Genomic DNA, 24,305 nt, shown 5'->3' on the forward strand with positions numbered 1-24,305 from the left:
CCGAGAGGGGCTCCTCGATGGCCTGGGTGACTCAGCGACCTCAGAGTGACCCAGGAACCTCCTGACTTTGAGAGACCACAGACCCCACTGAGTGCCTGCAAACCCTGAATGACCCTCCTGTGACCCTATGATGTCCTCCAGTTGCCCTCTGACCTTGAGAAATTAGAGAGATCACGTAAAGTTCCCTGAGGCCATGTAGTATCCTAGATGCTGAAAAGATCCTTGTCTCTGAGAGATGTGAAATTCTGAGTCCTTCAGTATCTCTGAGCCCCTCAGGTCAACTACATGACCCCCAGGGTGACCAGAGCCCCCCTACTCCAGATAGCCAGTGACCCTGAAAGTCCAACAAATTGACCTTCTGCCCCAACTCTTGGGAAGCCTGGTGATTGCCCTGAAGACCCCCAGCTTTGCTCCCTGGGCCCACGACTGCAGGTACTCTCCACCGGGCCCCTCGGAGCCAGGCTGACCCGGCCCTCCAACCCGCAGAGCGGAGCTTCGGTCCCCGCCTCAGTCCCAGGAGCCTGGGTGGGGCAAGAGCTCCAGGCAGCAGCCCGCATTCCTGCCGGGACTCCGGAACTCCCGGCAGGCCAGAAGGTCCGGAGCGGATGAAGAGCCACGAGATCTGGATGGGCTCCCTGCTTCTTCTTTGGTCTGCTGTCAGCCACCCAGCACCTGTTTGCACACTGAGGCTGTACTTCTCGTGCCTCCTTGCTTCGGTGACTGGTGGAGACAGAGACCCCTGGAACTGTGCCTCGGGCAGAGGGTGGCCGTTCTCCGTCTCTCCCCGTGTCCTCATCGTCTCCTGTCCCTCTGGATGGTGTCCTAAAGCTTTCTGCATCCCTGAAAGGGGGGCTTGACAGCCCCCGTCCCCGCACTGCCCTGGGTCTGAACGCCTGGTTGCTTTTGACTGCCACAACACCCATGACCGTTGGGGCAAAGGCTGGGTTCCGCGGGCCATTTGAAATCTCAAAGATCAGATTCCTAGTTTTTGCTTATGCCATGGCTCTACTTGGTGCACCCCCTAACTATGGTAGCCTAAAGCCCCAAACCCACCACCTTTCCCTTGCTCTGCAGAGGTCTGGGCATCGGGGCACAATAAAGATTTGCAGCTGAGCTGACCTGGATCTGGTTCCTAGACTGAGGGTCTTTTTCAGAGGGGGGAGGGGGCCTCTGCACAATGTTGCATTCCTGCCTGCGATCCACTCCATGCTTTCCTTCCTGCCATGATTCCCAACTTTGCTCAAAGTCGCCAGACTCTCAGCCAAGTGGAGGGACCGCCGCCTGCCCGCCGGACAGGGGACTGAGTGGGGACTCAGCCAAGGACCCACACGAGCAGGGTCAGCAAGGGGCCTCAAGGGAGGGGATGGGTGGGCACGTCCCCCAGACCGCTCATCCCCGATTCCCCTCCTCTTTAGGATGGAGTGGGCTGCGGGGGAACGAGGGAGGGACCCTCGGGGACAGCCTGGGCCCTGGGAGCTCCGCGTGGGCCTGCTGCTGAGTGGTGAGAGGGCCTGGTGAAGGCCTAGGGGTTTCGGGATGTGATGGCGGGTGGTGGGGTAGCTGGCCCTGGGGCTGCCCGCTGAGGAGCACAGTGGAACTGGCCGATCCACTGTTCCCAGTGCTGGCCACCTCCCTGGCCCAGGCCCCTGCCCCGGATGTGCCAGGCTGTGCTCAGGGAAGCTGCTACCCTGCCACGGGGGACCTGCTGGTGGGCCGGGCTGACCGACTGACCGCCTCATCCACCTGTGGACTGCACGAGCCCCAGCCCTACTGCATCGTCAGTCACCTGCAGGTGCTGCCGGCTGGCGGTGGGGTGGGGAGCTGAGTCAGTGTGGGACTGGCACTGGCTGAGGCCCTGACCCTGACCCTGACCCTGGCCCAACCCAGGATGAGAAGAAGTGCTTCCTGTGCGACTCCCGGCACCCCTTCTCTGCTAGAAACCCGAGCAGCCATCGCATCCAGAATGTAGTGACCAGCTTTGCCCCACAGCGCCGGGCAGCCTGGTGGCAGTCAGAGAATGGTAGGGCCGTGGGTGGGATGTGGGGTGAACAGGGCTGCCCACTAATAGCCTCAAGTCCCTGACCTCCGACTCCTGCCCCAGGTGTCCCTGTGGTCACCATCCAGCTGGACTTGGAGGCTGAGTTCCATTTCACACACCTCATTATGACCTTCAAGGTGCCAGCATGTCTGGGAGCCTGCTCGAGTCCCCCTGCTTGGCTCCCCCTTGCCCCTGAACAGGGTCCCAGCTCCCTTAGCCCCGCCCCCTTGAGCTCATATGCTGTTCTCTGGCTGCGCGGGAGGCTCCTCCATCTCCCACATCTTCCATCGCCTTCCGCCTCCAGGCCGTGCACATGCCGCCCTCATCCCGGGCCGGGTCAGGCACTGCCTCCTTGGGCCCCGTGATCCCTGAGCCTCCCCCAGAGGTGGCTGCCCTCCCCGATCATTGCTTGGCTTCCACTGGTCACCCCCACCTGTCTGTGAGCTGCTTGCGGGCAGGCCCCCGCTGGACAGAGCTCCTGATGGGCCTGGGCTGGACTTGGGTCCTGGCGCCCTCTGACCAGCCGTGCCCCCTGCCCAGACGTTTCGCCCTGCCGCCATGCTGGTGGAGCGCTCCGCAGACTTTGGACGCACCTGGCGCGTGTACCGGTATTTCTCCTATGACTGTGGGGCTGACTTCCCAGGAGTCCCACTGGCCCCCCCACGGCACTGGGATGACGTCGTCTGTGAGTCGCGCTACTCAGAGATTGAGCCGTCCACTGAAGGCGAGGTGAGGCCTGGGATCTGGGCTTAGAGCAGGAAGGGGGCCTGATGGGCCTGAGGGCAGGGTCCAGTGTCCCTGATGGCTCCATGCCCCTCCAGGTCATCTACCGTGTGCTGGACCCTGCCATCCCTATCCCAGACCCTTACAGCCCACGGATCCAGAGTGAGTGCTCCACCCTTCGGGCCTGGCGCGGTCCCAGAGTCCAGCGGGTGGCTGTTTGGGGCCTCGGTAGCTATTTTAGGTGCTTCCTAGGGCAGGTGCCAAGTCCGATTTAGCTCACATAGTAGCAGACGGGAGGTCTCCCAAGGTGACCTTGGCAGCTGCATCCCCTGGGTGGGTCTGGGGCAGCCAAAACCTGACTGGTCAGCTGGCCCCCAAGCCTTTGCCCCTACCCCTTAGACCTGCTGAAGATCACCAACTTGAGGGTGAACTTGACGCGGCTGCACACGCTGGGGGACAACCTGCTGGACCCGCGGCAGGAGATCCGAGAGAAGTACTACTATGCCCTCTACGAGCTGGTTGTGCGTGGCAACTGCTTCTGCTACGGACACGCCTCGCAGTGCGCGCCCGCCCCAGGGGCACCAGCCCACGCGGAGGGCATGGTGAGGGGCTCCAGGTGGCTGGTACGGGGCAGGGGGCAGGGGCAGGAGCAGGCGTGGATGGACAGCGCTGACCACCTGCCTGCCCACCCTCCTAGGTTCATGGGGCCTGCGTGTGCAAGCACAATACTCGCGGCCTCAACTGTGAGAAGTGTCGGGATTTCTACCACGATCTGCCCTGGCACCCGGCCGAGGACGGCCACAGTCACGCCTGCAAGAGTGAGTGCAGCCCTGGCCCCCAGAACTCTGTGGCCTGGCTGTGCCCCGAGTAGCACCTAGGGCTGGACGGCCGAGCCCCGGACACCCAGGCTGTGTCCAAAGCGTGTTCAGGCCTGGATGCCCCTGAGGACACTCTCAGTCCTCCTTGACAATCTGTTCTGGGTGGGGGGTCCAGTGTAGGGCTGCAGCCTTCACGTTCCTGAGCTCCCACCCACAAATTCTGGCCTGTGGTAGGGACCCAAGGGGGCACTAGGGCCCCCTATGCCCCTTACCCTTGGGACACGGCCCCTCAAGAGGCCTTTGCCCCGAACTCTCCTCCCCCAGAGTGTGAATGCCACGGGCACGCCCAGAGCTGCCACTTTGACATGGCCCTGTATCTGGCTTCTGGCAACGTGAGCGGAGGCGTGTGTGACGGGTGTCAGCACAACACAGCTGGGCACCGCTGCGAGCTCTGCCGGCCCTTCTTCTACCGAGACCCAACCAAGGACCCGCGAGACCCAGTCGTGTGCCGCCGTGAGGCTGGGACTGGGCATGGGAGGGGGAGGGATGGGCCTGGGGTGGTTGCTGGGGGGCCAGACTGGGGCTCTGGCTTCGGGGATTTGGTGCGGGGGGCACAGGGGGAGCCAGACTGGGAATCTGCAGTGGGTGGGGTGGGGGGTAGTTGGAAGATGACTGGAGCTGGGCTAGTTGGCACAGGGTGGCCTTGTACTTTTTTTTGCCCTCAGCCTGTGATTGTGACCCCATGGGCTCCCAAGACGGTGGTCGCTGTGACCCGCACGACGACCCTTCCCTAGGGCTGGTCGCAGGCCAGTGCCGCTGCAAAGAACATGTGGTGGGCTCTCGCTGCCAGCAGTGCCGTGATGGCTACTTTGGGCTCAGTGCCAGCGACCCTGTGGGCTGCCAGCGTACGTGCTTCCTGCCTTAACTTGTGTTGTCCTCAACCCTTGACCTCTTGTTCTTGACCCCACTGAAAACGAGCACTCTGCGGCTCCCCAAAGTGCTGATGAGCCTCCTTCCCCTGCAGGGTGTCAGTGTGATGCACGGGGCACAGTGCCTGGGGGCACCCCTTGTGACCCCAAGAGTGGAACCTGTTTTTGCAAGCGTCTAGTGGCGGGACATGGCTGCAACCGCTGCCTGGTGCGACTGGAGGGGGCGGGGCTCGGGGTCCAGCACTCCTCCTCAGAGCATAGGGCCGGGAGTGGGGTCCATGCCCTCCTGAGTGGGTCCTGAGAGCTTAGGGTCCAGTCCTGGCCAAGAGGCAGGTCTGGGAGGCCAAGGGTGGGATCCAGTTTTCCACCAGGGTGGTAGAGGCTGAGAGCTGTCATCGGATTCCCCAGTGGGTGGCGAGGGGGTCTGTCGGTGGCCTCCAGCAACCTCTTCTCCCCCAGCCTGGCCACTGGGGCCTGAGCCATGACCTGCTTGGCTGCCGCCCGTGTGACTGCGACGTGGGGGGTGCCTTGGATCCCCAGTGAGTGCTGTATGCGGGGCTCCGGGAGGGGTGGGGACGTCCTGGGCAGGCTGGGGCCTTGCTTTAACGACCGCACTCACTCCACAGATGCAACGAAGCCACGGGTGAGTGCCACTGCCGCCAGCACATGGTGGGCCGACGCTGTGATCAGGTCCAGCCCGGCTACTTCCGGCCCTTCCTTGACCACCTAACGTTGGAAGCCGAGGACACCCGAGGCCAAGTAGGGAATGGGTGTTGGAGGGCAGGGCGTGGGGAAGTGGGGTTACAGGCGGCGCCTTGTGCGGGGAGGGTGTCCGGCCTTGGGCAGGGCCTCAGCTGCAGAGCTGGGGCCTGTGGACAGGCTGTGGCGGAAGGAGAGTGCCTTGCCTGAGCCCCCACGCACAGCCGTGTGTCCTCCCAGATGCTCGACGTGGTGGAGCGCCTGGCAAGCCCTGGGGGAGCTCCGTCCTGGACGGGCCCGGGCTTCGTTAGGCTGCGGGAAGGCCAGGCACTGGAGTTCCTGGTGACCTCCGTTCCAAGAGCCATGGACTATGACCTGCTGCTGCGCTTGGAGCCCCAGGTCAGCCCCCGCGACACCTAGGCCAGAGCTGACCCTCTGGGCCTGGGAGCATCTCCTTCACCATCCTGTGCCCCCAGGTCCCTGAGCAATGGGCGGAGATGGAACTGACCGTGCAGCGCCCAGGGCCTGTGTCTGCCCGCGGCCCGTGCGGGCACGTGTTGCCCAAGGACGACCGCATCTCAGGGACTCTGCAGCCCGGCACCAGGTCAGGGCCCAAAGGGCGGCATCTACAGTAGTGGGAGGTTGTAGGCCAGCCCTAAGACCCCAGAAGGGCCCTTGGAAGATGCTGCCCCCTCATTTATCTATCCCTTCCTTCAAGTGCCTCTTCTTGAGTGCTGTTGGGCATGGCCCTGGGCAGGGGAAGGAAGGAGGGAGAAGAAAGCCTGCTCTCTCCGGGGGTCTAGTTCTGGGGGTGCAGGCAGGAACTCCCGGGAAGCCATCTGGCATCGCTGTAGGGAATGCCCGCGGGGGGCAGGGAGGCCGTCAGAGCTCCGAGCAGTGATGCGACCGGTCTCATTACTATTTCCTTATGTGTTGGGTAGTGTTTGCTTCCTGTATTTTTTCATCACTTTACTTCTTTGTGAACTTTTGATCACGTAAATATTCCAACACATGCAGGAGTAGAGAGAATACGATAACAAACCTGGCTGTGCCCGTTGCAAACATTTTGGCAATTGTGACTCGTGTTTAGCAAAGATCCCTCTAGCCCTGAGTGGAGAATAGATTTAAAAGGGCCGTGGCAAAAGCTGGAGGGTCGCCTGGAGGCTACTGGGTTGGCTGAGAGACAGCAGCTGCACAGAGGTGTAGCCGTAGAGGTGGCAAGAAGAGGAAGTTTCCAGAGGGTCCGAGTGGCAGAGCCAATGGCTTAACCGTGTGGGGAAGGGATGGGAGGTGGGAAGGTGACCCCAGCAGCGGTTTTTGGTCTGGGCAGCCAGATGGGGGTGGGGTTCTCTGCTGAGGCAGAGACACGGGGAGGAGCAGTTCTGAGACCTCAGACATCAGGGGAGGCCCAGGGGTGGCTGGCTTTCTGCGTCTGGAACTGCTGGGAGGGGTCGAGTTGGAGATGTCATTTTCTCTTAGTGAGTATCTTAGATACTCACTCAGAGGTGAGTCTAGATGAAATAACCAGAGAGTTGACCAGGATGACCAGGAAGGAAGACCAGGATGAGGCTTTGGGGTACTCTGGTGTTAGGCTTGTAGGGAAGGAGGAGCCGGGGAGCAGGGCGAAACCCGGACTGCGGACAGGGTCCCAGGGAAGACAAGAGGGCCTCGGGAAGGAAAGCGCCCTCATCTCCTCCCCACGCACTGCCGAGTGCTGGAGCAGATGAGATAGAGAGAAGCGGCCGCCGGCTTTGGTGACATGGTCACTGGTGAGCCTGGCACAGGCCCCCCTGTAGTGGGAGGCTAGAGAGGGGAGGCAGCGAGGACAGTCAGAGTTCAGGAATTTGTCAGGCAGGCTGGAGATCAAAGACTGGCGCCGGCGAGGCGGAGACTCAGGGGATGGAGCGCAGATGTTTTTCAGGGATGTTTTTCAGGGCGGGTGAAGGAACGCCAGCATGGTTTTCAGGCTGATAGGAGTGATCAGGCTGGTGGGAATGACCTAGGGGAGAGGGAGGGAGGGAGCGGGGAGCTGATGCAGTCTCGGTGATGCAGTTGCAGGTCAAGGTCAGAGGAAGTGCCAAGAGGCCATTGAGGGAAAATTGGCCAGTATTTGTGCCTGAGAAGTCTGTTGGGGTCGCCAGGTTGCGTGGAGTGCTTTTTGGGAGACCAGCGCACACACAGGGAGTGACCCCAGTGAGGGAGACATGCGGGAATCTTCTGTACAGATTCTCTGCCCGGCCGTCTGCCGGCCTCGCCGGTGGTTTGGTTGCTGCGAGTGGGGTGGGGGGAAGCCAGGATGAAGGCCTCGGGGATCCTGGGACTCCTATGTCGGTCTTCCCCTCCATGCAGGCACATGGTGCTTCCCCGACCTGTCTGCCTGGAGCCTGGAGTCTCCTACACGCTGCACCTGAAGCTGTCGAGGACAGGGGGAAGTGCCCAGCCCGAGGGCCCCTACTCTGGACCCAGCCTGCTCATCGACTCGGTGAACAGTCCCCTGTCCCCACACTGACCGACATGGCAGGGCCTGTGGGATGGGACCTACAGTGGCGGCTGGACAGGAGGAGTCTGTGACAAAGGAGGCAGCCAATGGCAGTGCTACACTAAGTAACCGGACGGTAGCCCCACGGCCCCTGGTCGAACCTCACTCTTCCGTTCTCATCTCTCCAGCTGGTGCTACTGCCTCGTGTGCTCGTGCTGGAGATGTTCAGCGGGGGTGACGCTGCCGCCCTGGAGCGCCGGGCCACTTTTGAACGCTACCGCTGCCACGAGGAGGGTCTGGTGCCCAGCAAGACCTCGCCCTCTGAGGCCTGCGCCCCGCTCCTCATCAGCCTGTCGGCGCTGCTCTACGATGGCGCCCTGCGTGAGTGTCTGGGGTGAGGGTTGGCGGGGCACACGTGCGGGTGGGGGCCCGGCCTGACTTAGCCCCGCACCCACTCCCCACAGCCTGCCAGTGCGACCCCCAGGGCTCGCTGAGCTCCGAGTGCAACCCTCACGGTGGTCAGTGCCTGTGCAAACCTGCCGTGGTGGGGCGCCGCTGTGACCTCTGTGCCCCTGGCTACTACGGCTTTGGCCCCGCAGGCTGTCAAGGTACTTCCCTTCCCCTTCTCCCCGCCTTCCCGCAACTGCTCAGCCTCCCCTTTCTGGCTCTCCTCCTTCCTTCCTCTGACTCAGCATCGCAGCTCATACTTTCAGCCCCGGGTCACTTGAAGTCCTCTGCCATTCCCTGTCCTTCCCGCCCTGACCCCGCCCACCCCATCCCCTGAAACCCCTCCCCGGCTCAGCCTCTGCCTTGCCTCCAGCCTGCCAGTGCAGCCCTGAGGGCTCGCTCAGCAGCCTGTGTGAAGGGGTCAGTGGGCAGTGCCCCTGCCGACCTGGTGCCTTCGGACTTCGCTGCGACCGCTGCCAGCGTGGGCAGTGGGGATTCCCTAACTGCCGGCCATGTGTCTGCAATGGGCACGCAGACGAATGCGACACCCACACTGGCGCTTGCCTGGGCTGCCGCGATCACACCGGGGGTGAGCACTGCGAGAGGTGAGCCTGGAGCAGCTCTGAGTGGGCTGGTGGCGGGCAGGATGCTCGGGGATGACACACAGTGTATTCCTGCCTCTCTGCTGCAGGTGCATTGCAGGCTTCCATGGGGACCCTCGGCTGCCACACGGGAGCCAGTGCCGGCCCTGCCCTTGCCCCGAAGGCCCTGGGAGCCAGCGGCACTTCGCCACTTCTTGCCATCGGGATGGGTACTCGCAGCAGATCATGTGCCACTGCAGGGCAGGCTACACGGGTGAGGGGCGAGGCCCAGGTGTGGGGGCAGGGCGAGGCAGCTGGACCAGACACTCATGCCTCCCCCTGACTGTGGGCAGGGTTGCGGTGTGACGCTTGTGCTCCCGGGCACTTTGGGGACCCGTCAAGGCCAGGCGGCCAGTGCCAACCGTGCGAGTGCAGTGGGAACATTGACCCCACGGACCCCGATGCCTGTGATCCCCACACGGGGCAATGCCTGCGCTGCTTACACCACACAGAGGGGCCTCGCTGTGCCCACTGCAAGCCTGGCTTCCACGGGCAGGCTGCGCGACAGAGCTGTCACCGTGAGTGTGGGACGGGAGGGGATGGCTGCGGTGGGGGTCCGTTGCTCGGGCTCCCCCTCGATCGTTGTATTCACTGTGTCTGGCACAGGCTGCACCTGTAACCTGCTGGGCACGGATCCCCGGCAGTGCCCGTCCGCTGACCGGTGCAACTGTGACCCAGGCAGCGGGCAGTGTCCATGCCTCCCCAATGTCCAGGGCCTTAGCTGTGACCGCTGTGCCCCCAACTCCTGGAATCTCACCAGTGGCCGTGGCTGCCAGCCCTGTGCCTGCCACCCAAGTCGAGCCAGAGGCCCCACCTGCAATGAGGTATGGACCCTCCTGTGGGTCCCCGGGTAGATGGGACTAGCTGTCTACCTCACGTCTCGAGGGCTCAGCCTCCGGGTGAGGCTCTGACCTCGTCCTGTTCCCACTCTAGTTCACAGGGCAGTGCCACTGCCACGCGGGCTTCGGTGGGCGGACCTGTTCCGAGTGCCAGGAGCTCCACTGGGGAGACCCGGGGCTGCAGTGCCGTGGTGAGGGAGCCAGCGGGGTTGGGGTGCAGGGGGGACTTCTCGGGGTTCTCCGCTGGCACCTAACTCTGTGGTCTGCCCTCTCCTGCAGCCTGTGACTGTGACCCTCGTGGGATAGACACGCCTCAGTGTCACCGTGCCACGGGTCACTGCAGCTGCCGCCCAGGCGTATCTGGCGTGCGCTGTGACCAGTGCGCCCGGGGCTTCTCGGGTGTCTTTCCCGCCTGCCACCCCTGCCACGCGTGTTTCGGGGACTGGGACCGAGTGGTGCAGGACTTGGCTGCCCGTACTCGGCGCCTGGAGCAGAAGGTGCAGGAGCTGCAGCAGACGGGTGTGCTGGGTGCCTTTGAAAGCACCTTCTGGCGCATACAGGAGAAGCTGGGCACTGTGCGGGGGATCGTGCATGCCCGCAACACCTCAGCTGCCTCCACTGCGCAGCTCGTGGAGGCTACAGAGGAGCTGCGGTGCGGATGGGCCTGAGAGATGTGGTGGGAAGGGGCAGAGGCCCGGTGCGCTAGGGCTGACGCCTCTATAAACACCTCCCTCCCTTTTGGTACAGGCGGCAAATTGGGGAGGCCACGGAGCATCTGACCCGGCTGGAGGCAGAGCTGACAGATGTGCAGGATGAGAACTACAACGCCAACCACGCACTAAGCGGTCTGGAGCGAGACGGGCTTGCACTTAATCTCACACTGCGGCAGCTGGACCAGCATCTGGACCTGCTGAAGCATTCGAACTTCCTGGGTGAGTTGTTGGCCAACTACGAAGGAGGCCAGGGTCGGTCTTCGGCTGACTGTCTCTGCCCAACACAGGTGCCTACGACAGCATCCGCCACGCCCACAGCCTGTCTGCGGAGGCAGAACGTCGTGCCAACATGTCAGCCCTGGCGGTGCCCAGCCCTGTGAGCAACTCAGCAGACACCCGGCACCGGACAGAGCTGCTGATAGGTGCCCGGAGGGAGGACTTTAACCGCAAGCACATGGCCAACCAGCGGGCACTGGGAGATCTCTCTGCCCGTACCCACAACCTGAGCCTGACGGGCATAAATGAACTGGTGAGACACAAGCGTAAGGTGGGACACGTGGGGTTTGATGCACCTCCTACAGGGTCTCTGACTCGTTCTGTGCCTGGCAGGTGTGTGGGGCTCCGGGGGACGCACCCTGTGCCACGAGCCCTTGCGGGGGTGCCGGCTGCCGGGACGAGGATGGGCAGCCCCGCTGCGGGGGCCTCGGCTGCAGCGGGGCAGTAGCCATGGCGGACCTGGCACTGGGTCGGGCCCGGCACACACAGACAGAACTGCAGCGGGCACTGGCAGAAGGTGGTGGCATCCTTGGCCAGGTGGCAGAGACCCGTCGGCAGGCAGGCGAGGCCCAGCAGCGGGCCCAAGCGGCCCTGGACAAGGCCAACGCTTCCAGGGGACAGGTGGAGCAGGCCAACCAGGAACTGCGGGAACTTATCCAGAGCGTGAAGGACTTCCTGAGCCGTGAGCCTCCCATGTGGCCCAGGCCACGCGGTTGTTCCCCCTGTGTCTGTGTTCATATGTGTGTCCCTGGGTTCATACTTGGGTCAGGGCTGATACTGGACCTGTGTTTATGACCCCATGTCTGGCCCCTGAGCCCTTGCCCATTCGTGGTCCTCAAGGCCATGACCATGAGTCTGTGCCCCACATATAGTCCCTGCTCTTGTAGTTACATCTTTATGCCTATTAGCAAACCCACATCCCGTGTACAGTCCTGAGTCCATACCCCAAGGTTATGTCCCTATACTCATGCTGGGGAATGTGTCCCTAAGCCTTTGATTGTGTCCCCATAGAGGAGGGGGCTGACCCTGATAGCATTGAGATGGTGGCCACACGGGTGCTAGAGCTGTCCATCCCAGCGTCACCTGAGCAGATCCAGCACCTGGCTGGCGAGATCGCAGAGCGGGTCCGGAGCCTGGCAGACGTGGACGCGATCCTAGCGCGCACTGTGGGAGATGTGCATCGGGCGGAACAGCTACTGCAGGATGCACAGCGGGCACGGTCTGACCCCAGCCCTGACCCCCACCCTTGGGACCTGGTCCTAATACTCTCAGGCCCTGATCTCCTCTCTTCCCCAGGAGCCGGGCTGAAGGTGAGAAACAGAAGGCAGAGACAGTACAGGCGGCTCTGGAGGAGGCCCAGCGGGCACAGGGTGCTGCTCAGGGTGCTATCCGGGGGGCAGTAGTTGACACACGAGACACAGAGCAGACCCTACACCAGGTGTGGTTTTGTCTGGGACATCAATGGGGCAAGGTTATGGGCGTGCCTCATAGACCTGTTTAACCCTAGGCCCCCACCCATGGCAGGTGCAGGAGAAGATGACAGGTGCAGAGCAGGCACTGAGCTCAGCAGGTGAGCGGGCTCAGCAACTAGATGGTCTCCTGGAGGCTCTGAAATTGAAACGAGCAGGGAATAGTCTGGCAGCCTCTAGTGCTGAAGAAACAGCAAGCAGGGCCCAGGGGCGTGCCAGAGAAGCTGAGCAGGTATGCTGAAGCAGGGCCAACTGGAGGGGGTGAGGCGAGAGGTTAGGCCTCCAGTGGGCCACCACACTAACCCTGCCCTCTACACCCCCAGCTGCTTCAGGGCCAACTGGGTGACCAATACCAGACAGTGAAAGCCCTGGCTGAGCGCAAGGCCCAGGGTGTGCTGGCTGCGCAGGCTCGGGCAGAGCAACTGCGAGATGAGGCCCGGGGCTTGTTGCAGGCCGCTCAGGACAAGCTGCAGCGGCTGCAAGGTGAGGATCAGGGTGGGTGGGCACCAGAGCTCTGGGACTGTGGGAGTTGAACCCTTTTTCTGAGACGTGCCCCTCTTAGAGCTGGAGGGCACCTACGAGGAGAACGAGCGCGCGCTGGAGGGCAAAGCGGCCCAGCTGGATGGGCTGGAGGCCAGGATGCGCAGCGTACTTCAAGACATCAACTTGCAGGTCCAGATCTACAACACCTGCCAGTGACCCTTGCCCAAGCCTGCCCCAGTCCTCAGTCCCGGTCCTCATGAGTTCCTCTGCAAGCAGGGAACAGTCTCCAACCTGCAAGTCCCCAAATAAACCGGTGTGAATCCCTATTGTGTTGTCTGGACTGATTTGGGGAGGAGGGCGGGGTCTCTGGGCGGAACTTCGAGGCGGTCACCAGCGCGGCCCAGGCGGGGGAAGCCCAGGCGGGGGAAGCCTAGGCACCAAAGCCCCGCCTCCTCCGCTCGGGCCGCCCCGGAGCTGCCTGTCGCCGCGTGCCCACTCCCGCCGGAAGTGCGTCACCAGCTCCGCGCTCAGCCCTCCGCGGCTATACCTAGAAGTCGAAACAACAAAACAAGCAGCTGAGGCCGTGGCGGGGGCGCCGGGACGGGGGAGGGGCGCGCCGGAACCGGAACCGACCTGACGCCGGAACCGGAACCGAGAGCGGGTTGCCAGGGCCCGAAGAGGGCTGGCGGCGGCGGCCTCGCTCGGTGAGTGGGACGGGCCGCTACTCGCGTGTTTGGCCGGAGCAGGGAGGACGCGACGCGGGCCCGTGGCGGCCTGTTCAAGGTCACGGCCTGTGCCAGCCCCCGCTCCTGGAGCCCCGCAGAGTGCGGGGCCCACCGATGCAGGCGGGGCAGTTACGCTACGCGTGGGGCCGGCCTCCCGCTTCAGAAAGGCGAGCGAGGGCGGCTTCCTGGAGGAGGCGGTGGCGGGCCCAGGGTTCGGAGACTGGAGGTTGCAGCCCGGCTGGGGCGCTGGTCTGCGGTCAGTAACCCGGCGCAGCCCTACTGGCCGGCATGGGGAGGGACGCGACCTTCTGCTAAGGGCCTAGGTGCATAGAGGCGGAGTGTGTCCGCTCCCTGGCTCTGGACTTGTCGTCATTAAAGATTCAGCCCACCAGGCACACATTTGACCCACAGAAGGTTATCACCCCCTGCATTCGCCCTGGGGAACAGAGCTAGTCCCCGCCCCGCTACTGTCTCAGCCAGGGGGCCTGGATGCCCAGTTCCTCCTCACTTTTTCTCAGTTTTGGATGGAGAAACAGCCCGGAATTCACTGGTGGGTCTGTGGGAAACTGGTTAAACGGTGTCTCTGGCTCCACTGATGAGTGAGTGGACCTGAGAAGGAAGGGGATGATATCTGTTTCAGCCTGAAACTGGGTGCCTGTCCTGCTGTGGCTCTGGGGCAGGATCGCTGCTGCAAGGGTAATGTGACATCTGGATACCCTTTTCACCCCAGCTCTTGCAGGCCCCTCTGCTTGGGACAGCAGAAGGGGAGAGGAATCTCTTGGGATGTAGGGAAGAAAAAATCCAAGCAGCGTATGGGAGCAGGCTCAGAGGAGGCTGGGAGCTGGCAGGTGGCAGGTGGGGCGCCTTAGTGCCAGAACCTTGCCTGGGCAGTGGCAGCACCTGGGCTGGGTCTGTTTTCAGCCACAGAGCCTGGTCCTCCTGCCTAATAGTGTCTGGCATGCCTTCCTCCTCCACCTTCTACTTTTCAGGTGGTGACTAAGCAGCCAGTGAGAGTGAAGGAAAAGTGAGCGCCCTGTGGGCTGGACCCTGGGCACCTCTCCAGATTGGTAGAGGAGGCTGGTCCCAGGCCATGGTTGCCTTGACCTGGCATCTCATTGAGGCTTCCGTCTTTGCAGCTCTGTGTAGCTGGCATCTGTGGGGCTCAGCCAGAAGGAGCTGCTTGCATTATTTATTCCCCTTTCAGAGTAGTCTTGAGAGTGTCCAGAGCCACATCAGGTGGTAGAGAGATACTGCTCTGTAGGGTTAGAGATATCCCCAGTTGCTGAGCCCTAGCTGTAACCAAGGAGCAAATTGTTGGGCCTTGGTAGTGACCTCTGGTCCCTTCCCTTTAGGCTGTCGCTTCCTTGCTGGAGAATTTGGTCACAAAGAATTGCCAAGATAGCTGGGCCAGGAAGAAAGCGCCGTAGCCCTGACCCAGACGCCGTTGCCGACCCCGGGGCACTCTGGCTGTCGACCAAGCGGCTCAAGATGTCTGGCGGGGCCAGTGCTACAGGCCCAAGGAGAGGGCCCCCAGGACTGGAGGAGGCCACCAGTAAGAAGAAGCAGAAGGATCGAGCAAACCAGGAGAGCAAGGATGGAGATCCTAGGAGAGGTGGTAATGGCATTCCTGGGGCACTCGTGGCCTTCTCCCCCTGTCTGCCTGTTGAACATACGGGTTGGTCTGATGCTGAGGGAAGGACGTGTGGTGGGCTGTGCAGAGCCTCAGCTTTGAGGTCTGGTACTTGGCTGAGATCCTGAAAATGGTGCTTGGTGGGGTGGTGAGGACTTGGGGGCTGCCTCCTCTTCACCAGTTCCCTATTCTTTTCTTTGTTGGCAGGGTCAGTGTCCACCCCTCGGGAGGAGCAGACCAAAGAGGGTGAGTTAGTGAGTAGGCTTTTGGGTGCTAGAGTGCTGGGGGAGAGAGGGGGCACAGGGGGCATAGCTTTCCTCCGCAGACCCTCGCGGTCTCATTGGCACTCTCCCGACAGAGCTGTTGCTGGATTGGAGGCAGAGTGCAGATGAGGTGATTGTCAAGCTGCGTGTGGGAGCGGGTGCCCTGCGGCTGGAGGAGGTGGACGCTGCTTTCACAGACACGGACTGCGTGGTTCGGCTTCCAGGTGCGTCCATCCCGTCTGAGCCCGGCAGTACGCCCAGATCTGCAGATGTGCCCCACCCCAGCTCACTGTCCCCCTCTGTCTTCAGGTGGTCGGCAGTGGGGTGGTGTTTTTTATGCCGAGATAGAGAGTTCTTGCGCCAAAGTGCAGGCTCGCAAAGGCGGCCTCCTGCAGCTGGCACTGTCCAAGAAGGTGCCTCAGCTCACGTGGCCCTCTCTCCTGGTAAGTTACAGAGCCGGGTAGGGTAGGGACCCCCCCTGTAGTTGACAGGGCCTGACTGCTGTGTTTTTGGCAGAAGAAATCTCTAGGGACGCAGGAGTTGGTGCCTGGGTTGCAGTGCCAGGAGAATGGGCAGGAGTCATCTCCCGTTGCCCTGGAGCCAGGCTCTGAGCCCCGCCGGGCAAAGCAGGAGGCCCGGAACCAGAAGCGGGCCCAGGGCCGTGGTGAGGTAGGGGCAGGGGCTGGCCCCGGGGCCCAGGCAGGGCCCAGTGCCAAGAGGGCTGTGCATCTCCGAAGAGGGCCAGAGGGTGAAGGGTCCAGAGACGGCCCTGGACCCCGGGGCGATGCCCCCCCCTTCCTGGCTGAGCCAGCTACCCAGGTAAGCGTGGAGTGCCTGTGTGGGAGTTGAAAGATGGGGGAAGGGTGTGGGCTGCAGCTGGGGCCATCTGCCTGGCTGGCCCAGGGCTGATCTTGCCCACAAACTCACCATGAATAGGCTGAGGCTGAGGAACAGCTCCGGGTACCACTGCTGAACTCCCAGACCTGCCTCCCGGGCTCAGAGGAGAATCGAGCACTTTTGGCAGGAGAGAAGGCAGTGTCCCCCAGGAATGACCCAGTCTCTCCAGCCATGACCCGGAGCAGAGACCCTGAGAAAGGTGACCGTTCCAGAGAGGAGATGGCAGTGGCAGCAGACGCTGCGTCCTTGGTGGATGGTAAAGATGGGGCTGGGAGTGGGCAGGCAGAGCCCTAGGTCGGGCTGCACGGGTGGTGGGTGGGCAGGGAATGGAATAGTAATGGGCAGGAGCCTGCCCGGGGTGGTGCTGAGCTGTGGTCTCAATGTAGAGCCCGAGTCCATGGTGAACCTGCCATTTGTCAAGAATGACTCGTATGAGAAGGGGCCTGACTCGGTGGTGGTGCACGTGTACGTGAAGGAGATCCGCAGGGACACCTCTCGAGTGCTTTTCCGCGAGCAGGACTTCACGCTTATTTTCCAGACCAGGTGGGTGGGTCTCAAGCGATGGGGCAGACAGAGTGCTTCGGGCAGGACAGTGTGCCTCATGTCCTGCCTCCTGCTCCGCTGTGCCTTCACAGGGACGGGAACTTCCTGAGAGTGCACCCGGGCTGCGGGCCCCACACCATCTTCCGTTGGCAGGTGAAGCTCAGGTGGGTGGTGCCCGGCCCCCACCGCTGTGCCCGTCGCACCCCGGCCTCCATCTCCCTGGCCCATCGAGCCAGGCACCCACTCCGCCTAGGTTCCTGAGTTCAGTCTTTTCCTGCAGGAACCTGATTGAGCCCGAGCAGTGTACCTTCTGCTTCACAGCCTCTCGCATCGACATCTGCCTCCGGAAGCGACAGAGTCAGCGCTGGGGGGGCCTGGAGGCCCCAGCTGCACGAGGTCTGCACACGAGCTTCCTTCACGGATCAGCCCGCCACGCCCGGGATCCCCGCCCCTTGCCACGTGCTGCTAACCACCAGCCCCCTCGTTCCCCCTTTTTAAGGTGCAGTGGGTGGTGCAAAGGTTGCCGTGCCGACAGGTCCAACCCCTCTGGATCCGGCCCCACCGGGAGGTGCCCCGCACACCCTGACAGGCCAGGAGGAAGCCCGGGGTGTGGAGAAGGAGAAACCCAAGGCTCGAGCTGAGGACTCAGGGCTGGACGGCGTGGCAGCCCGCACCCCCATGGAGCATGTGGCCCCAAAGCCAGAGCCACACTTGGCCTCGGTGAGAATCCTGGGCTGGGAAGGGCCAGGGGTGGGGGCTGGAGAGCCTCAGGGCCGCTGTCTCACGCCCCCCTTGTTCCCACAGCCCAAGCCCACATGCATGGTGCCTCCAATGCCCCACAGCCCCGTGAGTGGAGATAGCGTGGAGGAGGAAGAGGAGGAAGAGAAGAAGGTGTGTCTGCCGGGCTTCACCGGCCTTGTCAATCTGGGCAACACGTGCTTCATGAACAGCGTCATCCAGTCCCTGTCCAACACGCGGGAGCTGCGGGACTTCTTCCACGGTGAGAGCGGGGCCGGGCGCCCTGGGCTGTGGGCACGGGGGTGCCTTCTCCTGCTTACACTTCCGTCTGTCCCTAGACCGCTCCTTCGAGGCCGAAATCAACTACAACAACCCACTGGGAACAGGCGGACGACTAGCCATCGGCTTCGCCGTGCTGCTCCGGGCACTGTGGAAGGGCACCCACCATGCCTTCCAGCCTTCCAAGTTGAAGGTGATCTGTGGCCGCCGCCTCCCTTTGCTGCAGAGGGTGGGGCGGTCCAGCCAGCTGCGTGCGCGGTGGGTGCCGGGGCTCCGTGCTCACACCTTACCCCTGCATCCAGGCCATCGTGGCGAGCAAGGCCAGCCAGTTCACGGGCTACGCACAGCACGACGCCCAGGAGTTCATGGCTTTCCTGCTGGACGGGCTGCACGAGGACCTGAACCGCATTCAGAACAAGCCCTACACGGAGACCGTGGACTCCGACGGGCGGCCCGATGAGGTCAGGGATGGGGGCAGCGGAGGCCGAGACCCATGCACACCCCAGCCTCCGGGTGCCCTCGGTCCTCACCGCTCTGCCCCTCAGGTGGTGGCTGAGGAAGCATGGCAGAGACACAAGATGAGGAATGACTCTTTCATCGTGGACCTGTTTCAGGGCCAGTACAAGTCGAAGCTGGTGTGCCCTGTGTGTGCCAAGGTATGCTGGGTACCCCGAGAAAGACACCCCCTCGCTTGGCCTGGCTAGCCCGGTCAAATCGAGGTCAGAGGCATGTGCGTCTTCAGGGGCTGCAGGGAAGGTTTGGGCGGGGAAGCTGACGGGAGGTGTCGGGCTCCTGGGTGGGCTGCTGGGGCTGGCAGGGCGGGTTTCCCGGCCGGCCGGGGTGGAAGTGACGGTCGGGCTCACAGACAGCTGTACGGAGGGGCAGGGCTGGGACCGAGAAGGCAGAGAGGGGCACCCTGACAAAGTGACTCGGCTGGGCGGGGCCTCAAGGGCCAGGAGGAGGGGTGGTTCTCTCCCGGTGGCCCTCCTGGTCTGACCAGTGTCCTGAGACTTTGCTGCTGGCTGTGAGGGCCTGAGAGCCACCCGAGGGCCTGCCCCCCGCTCCTGGGCAGCCACCCAGTCTCACCCGTGCATCCACAGGTCTCCATCACCTTTGACCCGTTCCTCTACCTGCCAGTGCCCTTGCCACAGAAGCAAAAGGTTCTCCCCGTTTTCTATTTCGCCCGGGAGCCCCACAGCAAGCCCATCAAGGTGAGGAGTAAGTTCCTCCTTCTGTGCTGTCCCAGGGCCCCTGGGCCACCTGCCCCACGGACCCTGTCTGTCCTTTGCACAACAGTTCCTGGTGAGCGTCAGCAAAGAGAACTCCACCGCGAGTGAAGTGTTGGACTCCCTCTCTCAGAGTGTCCACGTGAAGCCCGAGAACCTGCGTCTGGCCGAGGTATGTCTGTCCATCCCCAGGCTCGTGAGCACGTATACTCACAGCACGCAGAGCCTCGGGATCGGCCATTGGCATCTGTATGTGGACACGTGAGCGTGCACGTGACTGCGTAAGAACAGGTGGTGTGTTACTGGTGAGGCATGGTTGGCACCAGGCGTTTGGGCTGTGCCCTGGAGGCGCCCTCAGTTCCCAGCATTGTCAGGGTTTGCTCCCCCTTTCGTTAGTGACCTGCAGTTGCTCTTCCCTTGTCAAACAAGGAGCTTGAGCTGCAGGACTGTCCTTCCACCAGCTCTGGTTCTCCTTCCGTCTGCCGCTCCTTTGTATTACCCCAGATACGTGTCCTGGTCTTCCCCAAAGGTCCTTAGCTTCCAGCCTGGCGGTGCTCTTCTCCGAGGGCTGGAGGTAGGGAGGACCCCCCTGGAATGTGGCCCCCACGGTAACCATGGTGCAGTCTCAGTGGGGCTCCACGAACGGACAGCAGGGTAGAGACCCTGCGTGTGGTGTGGTGCAGACTCTGAAGCACCAGGCTCCTTAGCCCGTTGGGCACTGGGGCTGGTGCCGGCGGAGGCCTGCGCTCCTGTTGCGCCACAATCCCTGCTTCCCCAGAGACCCAGGGTCAGAGCCAGGCCTTCTGCCTGCACTCTGGGGCAGGGCTCAGGGAAGGGCTTGTCCTCACACAGGACCTGGGTGTTCTCTGTCGCAGGTGATTAAGAATCGTTTCCACCGTGTGTTCCTGCCCTCCCACTCCCTGGACACTGTGTCCCCATCCGACACGCTTCTCTGCTTTGAGCTGTTGTCCCCCGAGTTGGCTAAGGAGCGGGTGGTGGTGCTAGAGGTGCAGCAGGTGAGTGGGGTTCACCTGATGGCACGGCGCCCTGGTGGGGGGAGCCTTCCCGCCCAGCCTGGCCTTGCTGAGCCAGATGACCCGCCCTAGCGCCCCCAGGTGCCCAGCATCCCCATCTCCAAGTGCGCAGCCTGCCAGCGGAAGCAGCAGTCGGAGGATGAGAAGCTGAAGCGCTGCACTCGGTGCTACCGCGTGGGCTACTGCAACCAGTGAGGACCCCCTCGGTCTGCCCCATCCCCCCTCCCCACCTGCCACTTGCCACCCTGCCTCCCCCCAAATATGTGTTAAGTTTTCCACTCAGCACCCTGCTCTACCAGGCCCCTGGGGGGGGCAGGGCTGGTGTCCTCATTTTCTAAGGCCAGAGGCTTGCTCCTAGGACAGCGACAGGGGAGGGCCACGGGGCTAAGGCCCTGTCCTTACCTCCCCCTTTCCTCCAGGCTCTGCCAGAAAACCCACTGGCCTGACCATAAGGGCCTCTGCCGCCCTGAGAACATTGGCTACCCATTTCTGGTCAGCGTACCTGCCTCACGCCTGACTTACGCCCGTCTTGCTCAGTTGCTAGAGGGCTATGCCCGGTAAGTGTCCAGTGGTTGAATTGGGACGGGGCAGGTAGGGGGCAGAGGTGCTAGATGGGCTTGTCAGGATTCTCATTTGCTTTGCTGCCTGTTGCCAGGTATTCTGTGAGCGTGTTCCAGCCGCCCTTCCAGCCTGGCCGCATGGCCTTGGAGTCGCAAGGCCCTGGCTGCGCCCTGTTGCACTCCACTGGCTCCCTGGAGGCTGGGGACAGTGAGAGGGACTCCATTCAGCCGCCCGAGCTCCAGTTGGTGACCCCTGTGGCTGAGGGGGACACGGGTGTCCCCCGGGTGTGGGCAGCCCCTGATCGGGGCCCTGTGCCCAGCACCAGTGGAGTTTCTTCTGAGATGCTGGCCACTGGGCCCACTGAGGTTGGCTCCCTGCCAGCTGGTGAGAGGGTGTCCCGGCCTGAAGGTGAGGGTTTGGTGAAAGGCCCTGCCGCCTGGGGAGGGCAGTTCGGGGAAAGCTGCTTCAGCTCTGCTGGGCGGGGGAGCTCTGACTGTCGTGTTCTCTCCCAGCTGCTGTGCCCGGGTACCAACACCCAAGTGAGGCCGTGAATTCCCACACACCCCAGTTCTTTATCTACAAAATAGATGCATCCAGCCGAGAGCAGCGGCTAGAGGATAAAGGTGTCTGAAGTGGGGTGGGGGCCACCGGTGGGGTGGGGGCCACTGGTGGGGGGTGCTGGCCGCTCTCCATGGCTGACCCCCCTCCCCGCCCACCTCTAGGAGACACGCCGCTGGAGCTGGGAGACGACTGCAGCCTGGCTCTGGTCTGGCGGAACAACGAGCGCCTGCAGGAGTTCGTGCTGGTGGCCTCCAAGGAGCTGGAGTGTGCCGAGGATCCCGGCTCTGCCGGCGAGGCCGCCCGCGCCGGCCACTTCACCCTGGACCAGTGCCTCAACCTCTTCACCCGGCCCGAAGTGCTGGCGCCCGAGGAGGCCTGGTGAGGCCGGGGCGGCGGGCAGGAGGCGGGGCGGCGTGGGGCGGAGATCTGTCTGCTGGTCCTGACGCCCGCTCCGTGCCCTCTCAGGTACTGCCCGCAGTGCAAGCAACACCGCGAGGCCTCCAAGCAGCTGCTGCTGTGGCGCCTGCCGAACGTGCTCATCGTGCAGCTCAAGCGCTTCTCCTTCCGCAGCTTCATCTGGCGGGACAAGATCAACGACTTGGTGGAGTTCCCTGTTCGGTGCGTGGAGGGTCCTGGTGACTGGGCGCGGGGCGTGGAGGCCAAGGGAGGCACCTCGGGCGCCTGCAGACTCTCTCACTGTCTGGTCGGGGCTGCAGGAACCTGGACCTGAGCAAGTTCTGTATCGGTCAGAAGGAGGAGCAGCTGCCCAGCTACGACCTGTATGCCGTCATCAACCACTACGGGGGCATGATCGGCGGCCACTACACTGCGTGCGCACGCCTGCCCAGTGACCGCAGCAGCCAGCGCAGCGACGTGGGTGAGGCCACACGCAGCCAGCAGGACAGGCGGTGGGGGCGGGGGTGTAGGTTATGCTTACATTCTTTCCACCTTGCCACAGGCTGGCGCTTATTTGATGACAGCACGGTGACCACAGTAGACGAGAGCCAGGTCGTGACGCGTTACGCCTATGTACTCTTCTACCGCCGGCGGAACTCTCCCGTGGAGAGGCCCCCGCGGGCAGGTCACTCTGAGCACCACGCCGACCTAGGCCCTGCAGCTGAGGCTGCTGCCAGCCAGGTGAGGCGTGGGGGGGCGTTCTCCAGGCCAGTGGGGCCTGACTCACAGCTGGGTGGGGGTTGGGCACAGCTTCCTCTCCTCCAGCCACAGGCTCCTGCAGCTTTGCAGTCCGTGAGTCTCAGGCAGAGTTCCCGCATGTAAAGCCTTAGCTGGCAGGATCGCCTTGTGGTAGGGACGCTTAGGTGCACACACGCCAACATGCTGCCATTGGCGTGCACACCGCCCCCACTTGGCACAGGCGGAGTATCTGCCCTGAACCCCGCTGGGTACAGTGCTGTGAACGGACTGTACCTCACAGCCTCCCAGCTTTCCTCTGCATGCTACCCACACGCCAGCCCGTAAACCCTCACTTGTGACGGTCCCTGTGTTGTGATGTGCACTCAGGACAAGGCCTGTCCAGGCTGGCCATGGCCTAGAGGGGCTGTCGCCTTCCCTGAGGTGAGCGTCTGTCTCTGCTGAGCCTTTGGGGTCTTCTCTCCTTTTTCCTCCATGGGGTGCTATAGGCCTGGTTGGTGGGCGTAGCTGCACCTCTTTTCCATGCTGGTCTCCTCGCTGTCCTCTCCTGCCTTGAGCCCTCTGCACTCAGACCCAGACATCCCCACGGAAGACAGCGGTCGGGACCTGGCCGGCGGTGGGAGGAGGTTACTGGGGTGGGCAGCTCTGTCCCCCATGAGCCAGTCCGCTCTGTGGGAGGCCTGCACTAAAAAACTGACTGGCTAGCCCCACATTGCCACAAAAAGTTGCATGTTGATTAGGAATCTTCTTAAGGTCAAAATGTTGTCAGGATTCATCTACTCTGGTGCTCTTAGTCTAGACGACCCTGCGAATGGCCCACTTGGCTCACCTCCCTGCTGCTTAGCCTGGGATGTAGGGGTTTAGTGCCGGTCACCTCGGGTAGGGCTGTCATGGCCAGGGTCTCAGGGACAGTGGGTGCCTTCCTGCCACTCTGGGTGCTGATGGCCATTTCCGCACACCCTAGGCTTCCCGGATTTGGCAGGAGCTGGAGGCCGAGGAGGAGCCGGTACCCGAGGGGCCTGCGCCCCTGGGTCCCTGGGGGCCCCAAGACTGGGTGGGCCCCCCGCCACGTGGCCCTACCACACCAGATGAGGGCTGCCTCCGGTACTTTGTTCTGGGCACCGTGGCAGCTTTGGTGGCCCTCGTGCTCAACGTGTTCTATCCTCTGGTATCCCAGAGTCGCTGGAGATGAGCTTGCCTGCAGACAGCTGCTGTGAGCTGGCCTGCCTGCCTGCCCACCAGGCACGCCTGCCTCTGTTGGGGGACAGCTCTGGGTTTGGGCCTCAGTGTGTGCATCCGGAGGGAGAAAGTGGGGGCCGTGGCTCCTGCAGGGGCAAAGCATCCCAGGGTGGGTGTCTTCCTAGCTGTCTGTCCGTTCATCCTGCTGCTCTGACCCTCGGCCTGGGGCTTAGCCCTGCCAAAGCAGCTTCCTGTATTTAACGTGTTAATAAAGCGAGACTGTTCAGGCCTGATCTCGTCTCTCTGTCTCAATGCCACTGCTGTTTGCGCCTGCCTTGGGGTCCTCCCTTGGGTGCCGGAGCTCCGAGCCAGCACCCCTGGGATGCCAGGCAGCATACTGAGCAGCCCCCAACCCCTGTCCTCATATTCTGTTGCAGGGACTAGGCCCTGGCCAGGCCCCCGAGGTGGCCCCCACGCGGACAGCCCCTGAACGCTTCGTCCCCCCTGTGGACCGCCCAGCCCCCACCTACAGCAACATGGAGGAGGTCGATTAGCAGGTCCCCGGCTGGTGGGGGAACTGGGCTTGGGGATCCCCCACAGAGGGCCAGCTCTTTGCCGCTTCTCCTTCTCTAACCCAGAGGCACTGGCTTCATCCATGGGGAGTTGGGGGTGCGGTTCGAGGGTGGGAACCTTACAGGTTGGGACCTCTTGTCAGCTCGAACCCCCAACCAGTGGGCCTTGGCTTCTCCAGCCACCCTCAGTGCTGGGTGATTTGATTCTCAGTTGTACCTTCAATTCTTTCTGACTCGCATTATAAACGTTATAATTTTATTCTAAAAATTGTAATTTTTTTTTTGCATTTTGGAAGTGATTGCTGCTGTTTAAATATATTTTAAAAATAAATGATAAATACGCAGACTTAGTGACTGATGCACCAGGTGCTGCGGCCACCTCCCTTTCCCA

At 62.7% G+C, this 24,305-nt stretch overlaps 2 protein-coding genes across 12 annotated transcripts; both read left to right on the forward strand.

Moving 5' to 3' along the window:
* Window positions 1–1,253: 1,253 nt before the first annotated feature.
* LOC123830578 (laminin subunit beta-2) lies at window positions 1,254–12,880 on the forward strand. The gene is made up of 33 exons (XM_045856964.1): window positions 1,254–1,337; window positions 1,416–1,501; window positions 1,620–1,792; window positions 1,888–2,020; window positions 2,102–2,175; window positions 2,579–2,767; window positions 2,860–2,923; window positions 3,161–3,363; window positions 3,459–3,579; window positions 3,904–4,092; window positions 4,305–4,484; window positions 4,604–4,716; window positions 4,968–5,047; window positions 5,135–5,267; window positions 5,448–5,606; window positions 5,684–5,811; window positions 7,557–7,689; window positions 7,875–8,067; window positions 8,151–8,294; window positions 8,507–8,738; window positions 8,825–8,988; window positions 9,068–9,292; window positions 9,381–9,598; window positions 9,708–9,804; window positions 9,893–10,265; window positions 10,361–10,545; window positions 10,614–10,855; window positions 10,936–11,284; window positions 11,614–11,821; window positions 11,899–12,040; window positions 12,127–12,303; window positions 12,395–12,554; window positions 12,634–12,880. Exons 2-33 carry the CDS (start codon window positions 1,417–1,419, stop codon window positions 12,768–12,770), a joined length of 5,403 nt encoding a protein of 1,800 aa, XP_045712920.1. The 5' UTR covers window positions 1,254–1,337; window position 1,416; the 3' UTR covers window positions 12,771–12,880.
* A 198-nt stretch (window positions 12,881–13,078) lies between these two features.
* On the forward strand, window positions 13,079–24,260 carry USP19 (ubiquitin specific peptidase 19). Of its 11 annotated transcripts, none has more exons than XM_045856649.1 (27): window positions 13,079–13,258; window positions 14,632–14,894; window positions 15,117–15,155; window positions 15,268–15,396; window positions 15,482–15,615; window positions 15,689–15,991; window positions 16,109–16,325; window positions 16,456–16,612; window positions 16,705–16,776; window positions 16,893–17,008; window positions 17,112–17,332; window positions 17,417–17,612; window positions 17,689–17,822; window positions 17,932–18,090; window positions 18,175–18,285; window positions 18,730–18,840; window positions 18,926–19,027; window positions 19,731–19,871; window positions 19,962–20,080; window positions 20,309–20,446; window positions 20,545–20,858; window positions 20,963–21,073; window positions 21,173–21,389; window positions 21,477–21,629; window positions 21,728–21,888; window positions 21,970–22,148; window positions 23,128–23,724. In XM_045856649.1, exons 2-27 carry the CDS (start codon window positions 14,768–14,770, stop codon window positions 23,353–23,355), a joined length of 4,089 nt encoding a protein of 1,362 aa, XP_045712605.1. In that variant the 5' UTR covers window positions 13,079–13,258; window positions 14,632–14,767; the 3' UTR covers window positions 23,356–23,724. The 11 variants fall into 11 exon arrangements, with proteins under 11 accessions (XP_045712605.1, XP_045712601.1, XP_045712603.1 ...); XM_045856645.1 differs by lacking the exons at window positions 13,079–13,258; window positions 23,128–23,724 and adding exons at window positions 13,265–13,446; window positions 23,780–24,260; XM_045856647.1 differs by lacking the exons at window positions 13,079–13,258; window positions 23,128–23,724 and adding exons at window positions 13,265–13,446; window positions 23,780–24,260 and having other exon boundaries at window positions 17,118–17,332.
* The last annotated feature ends 45 nt before the right edge of the window (window positions 24,261–24,305 follow it).

This window comes from Phyllostomus hastatus, unplaced genomic scaffold, assembly GCF_019186645.2.
Source record: "Phyllostomus hastatus isolate PE091 unplaced genomic scaffold, TTU_PhHast_1.1 phas_scaffold_129, whole genome shotgun sequence".
NCBI classification, from domain to species: domain Eukaryota; kingdom Metazoa; phylum Chordata; class Mammalia; order Chiroptera; family Phyllostomidae; genus Phyllostomus; species Phyllostomus hastatus.

Coding starts and splice junctions, on each gene's coding strand:
- LOC123830578 (XM_045856964.1), top strand. CDS start 1,417: ATGGAGTGGGCTGCGGGGGAACGAGGGAGGGACCCTCGGGGACAGCCT. Junction 10,266..10,360: donor GAGGCTACAGAGGAGCTGCG/GTGCGGATGGGC, acceptor CTTTTGGTACAG/GCGGCAAATTGGGGAGGCCA. Junction 11,285..11,613: donor CGTGAAGGACTTCCTGAGCC/GTGAGCCTCCCA, acceptor GTGTCCCCATAG/AGGAGGGGGCTGACCCTGAT.
- USP19 (XM_045856640.1), top strand. CDS start 13,394: ATGCAGGCGGGGCAGTTACGCTACGCGTGGGGCCGGCCTCCCGCTTCA. Junction 14,895..15,116: donor TGGAGATCCTAGGAGAGGTG/GTAATGGCATTC, acceptor CTTTGTTGGCAG/GGTCAGTGTCCACCCCTCGG. Junction 15,992..16,108: donor TGGCTGAGCCAGCTACCCAG/GTAAGCGTGGAG, acceptor CACCATGAATAG/GCTGAGGCTGAGGAACAGCT.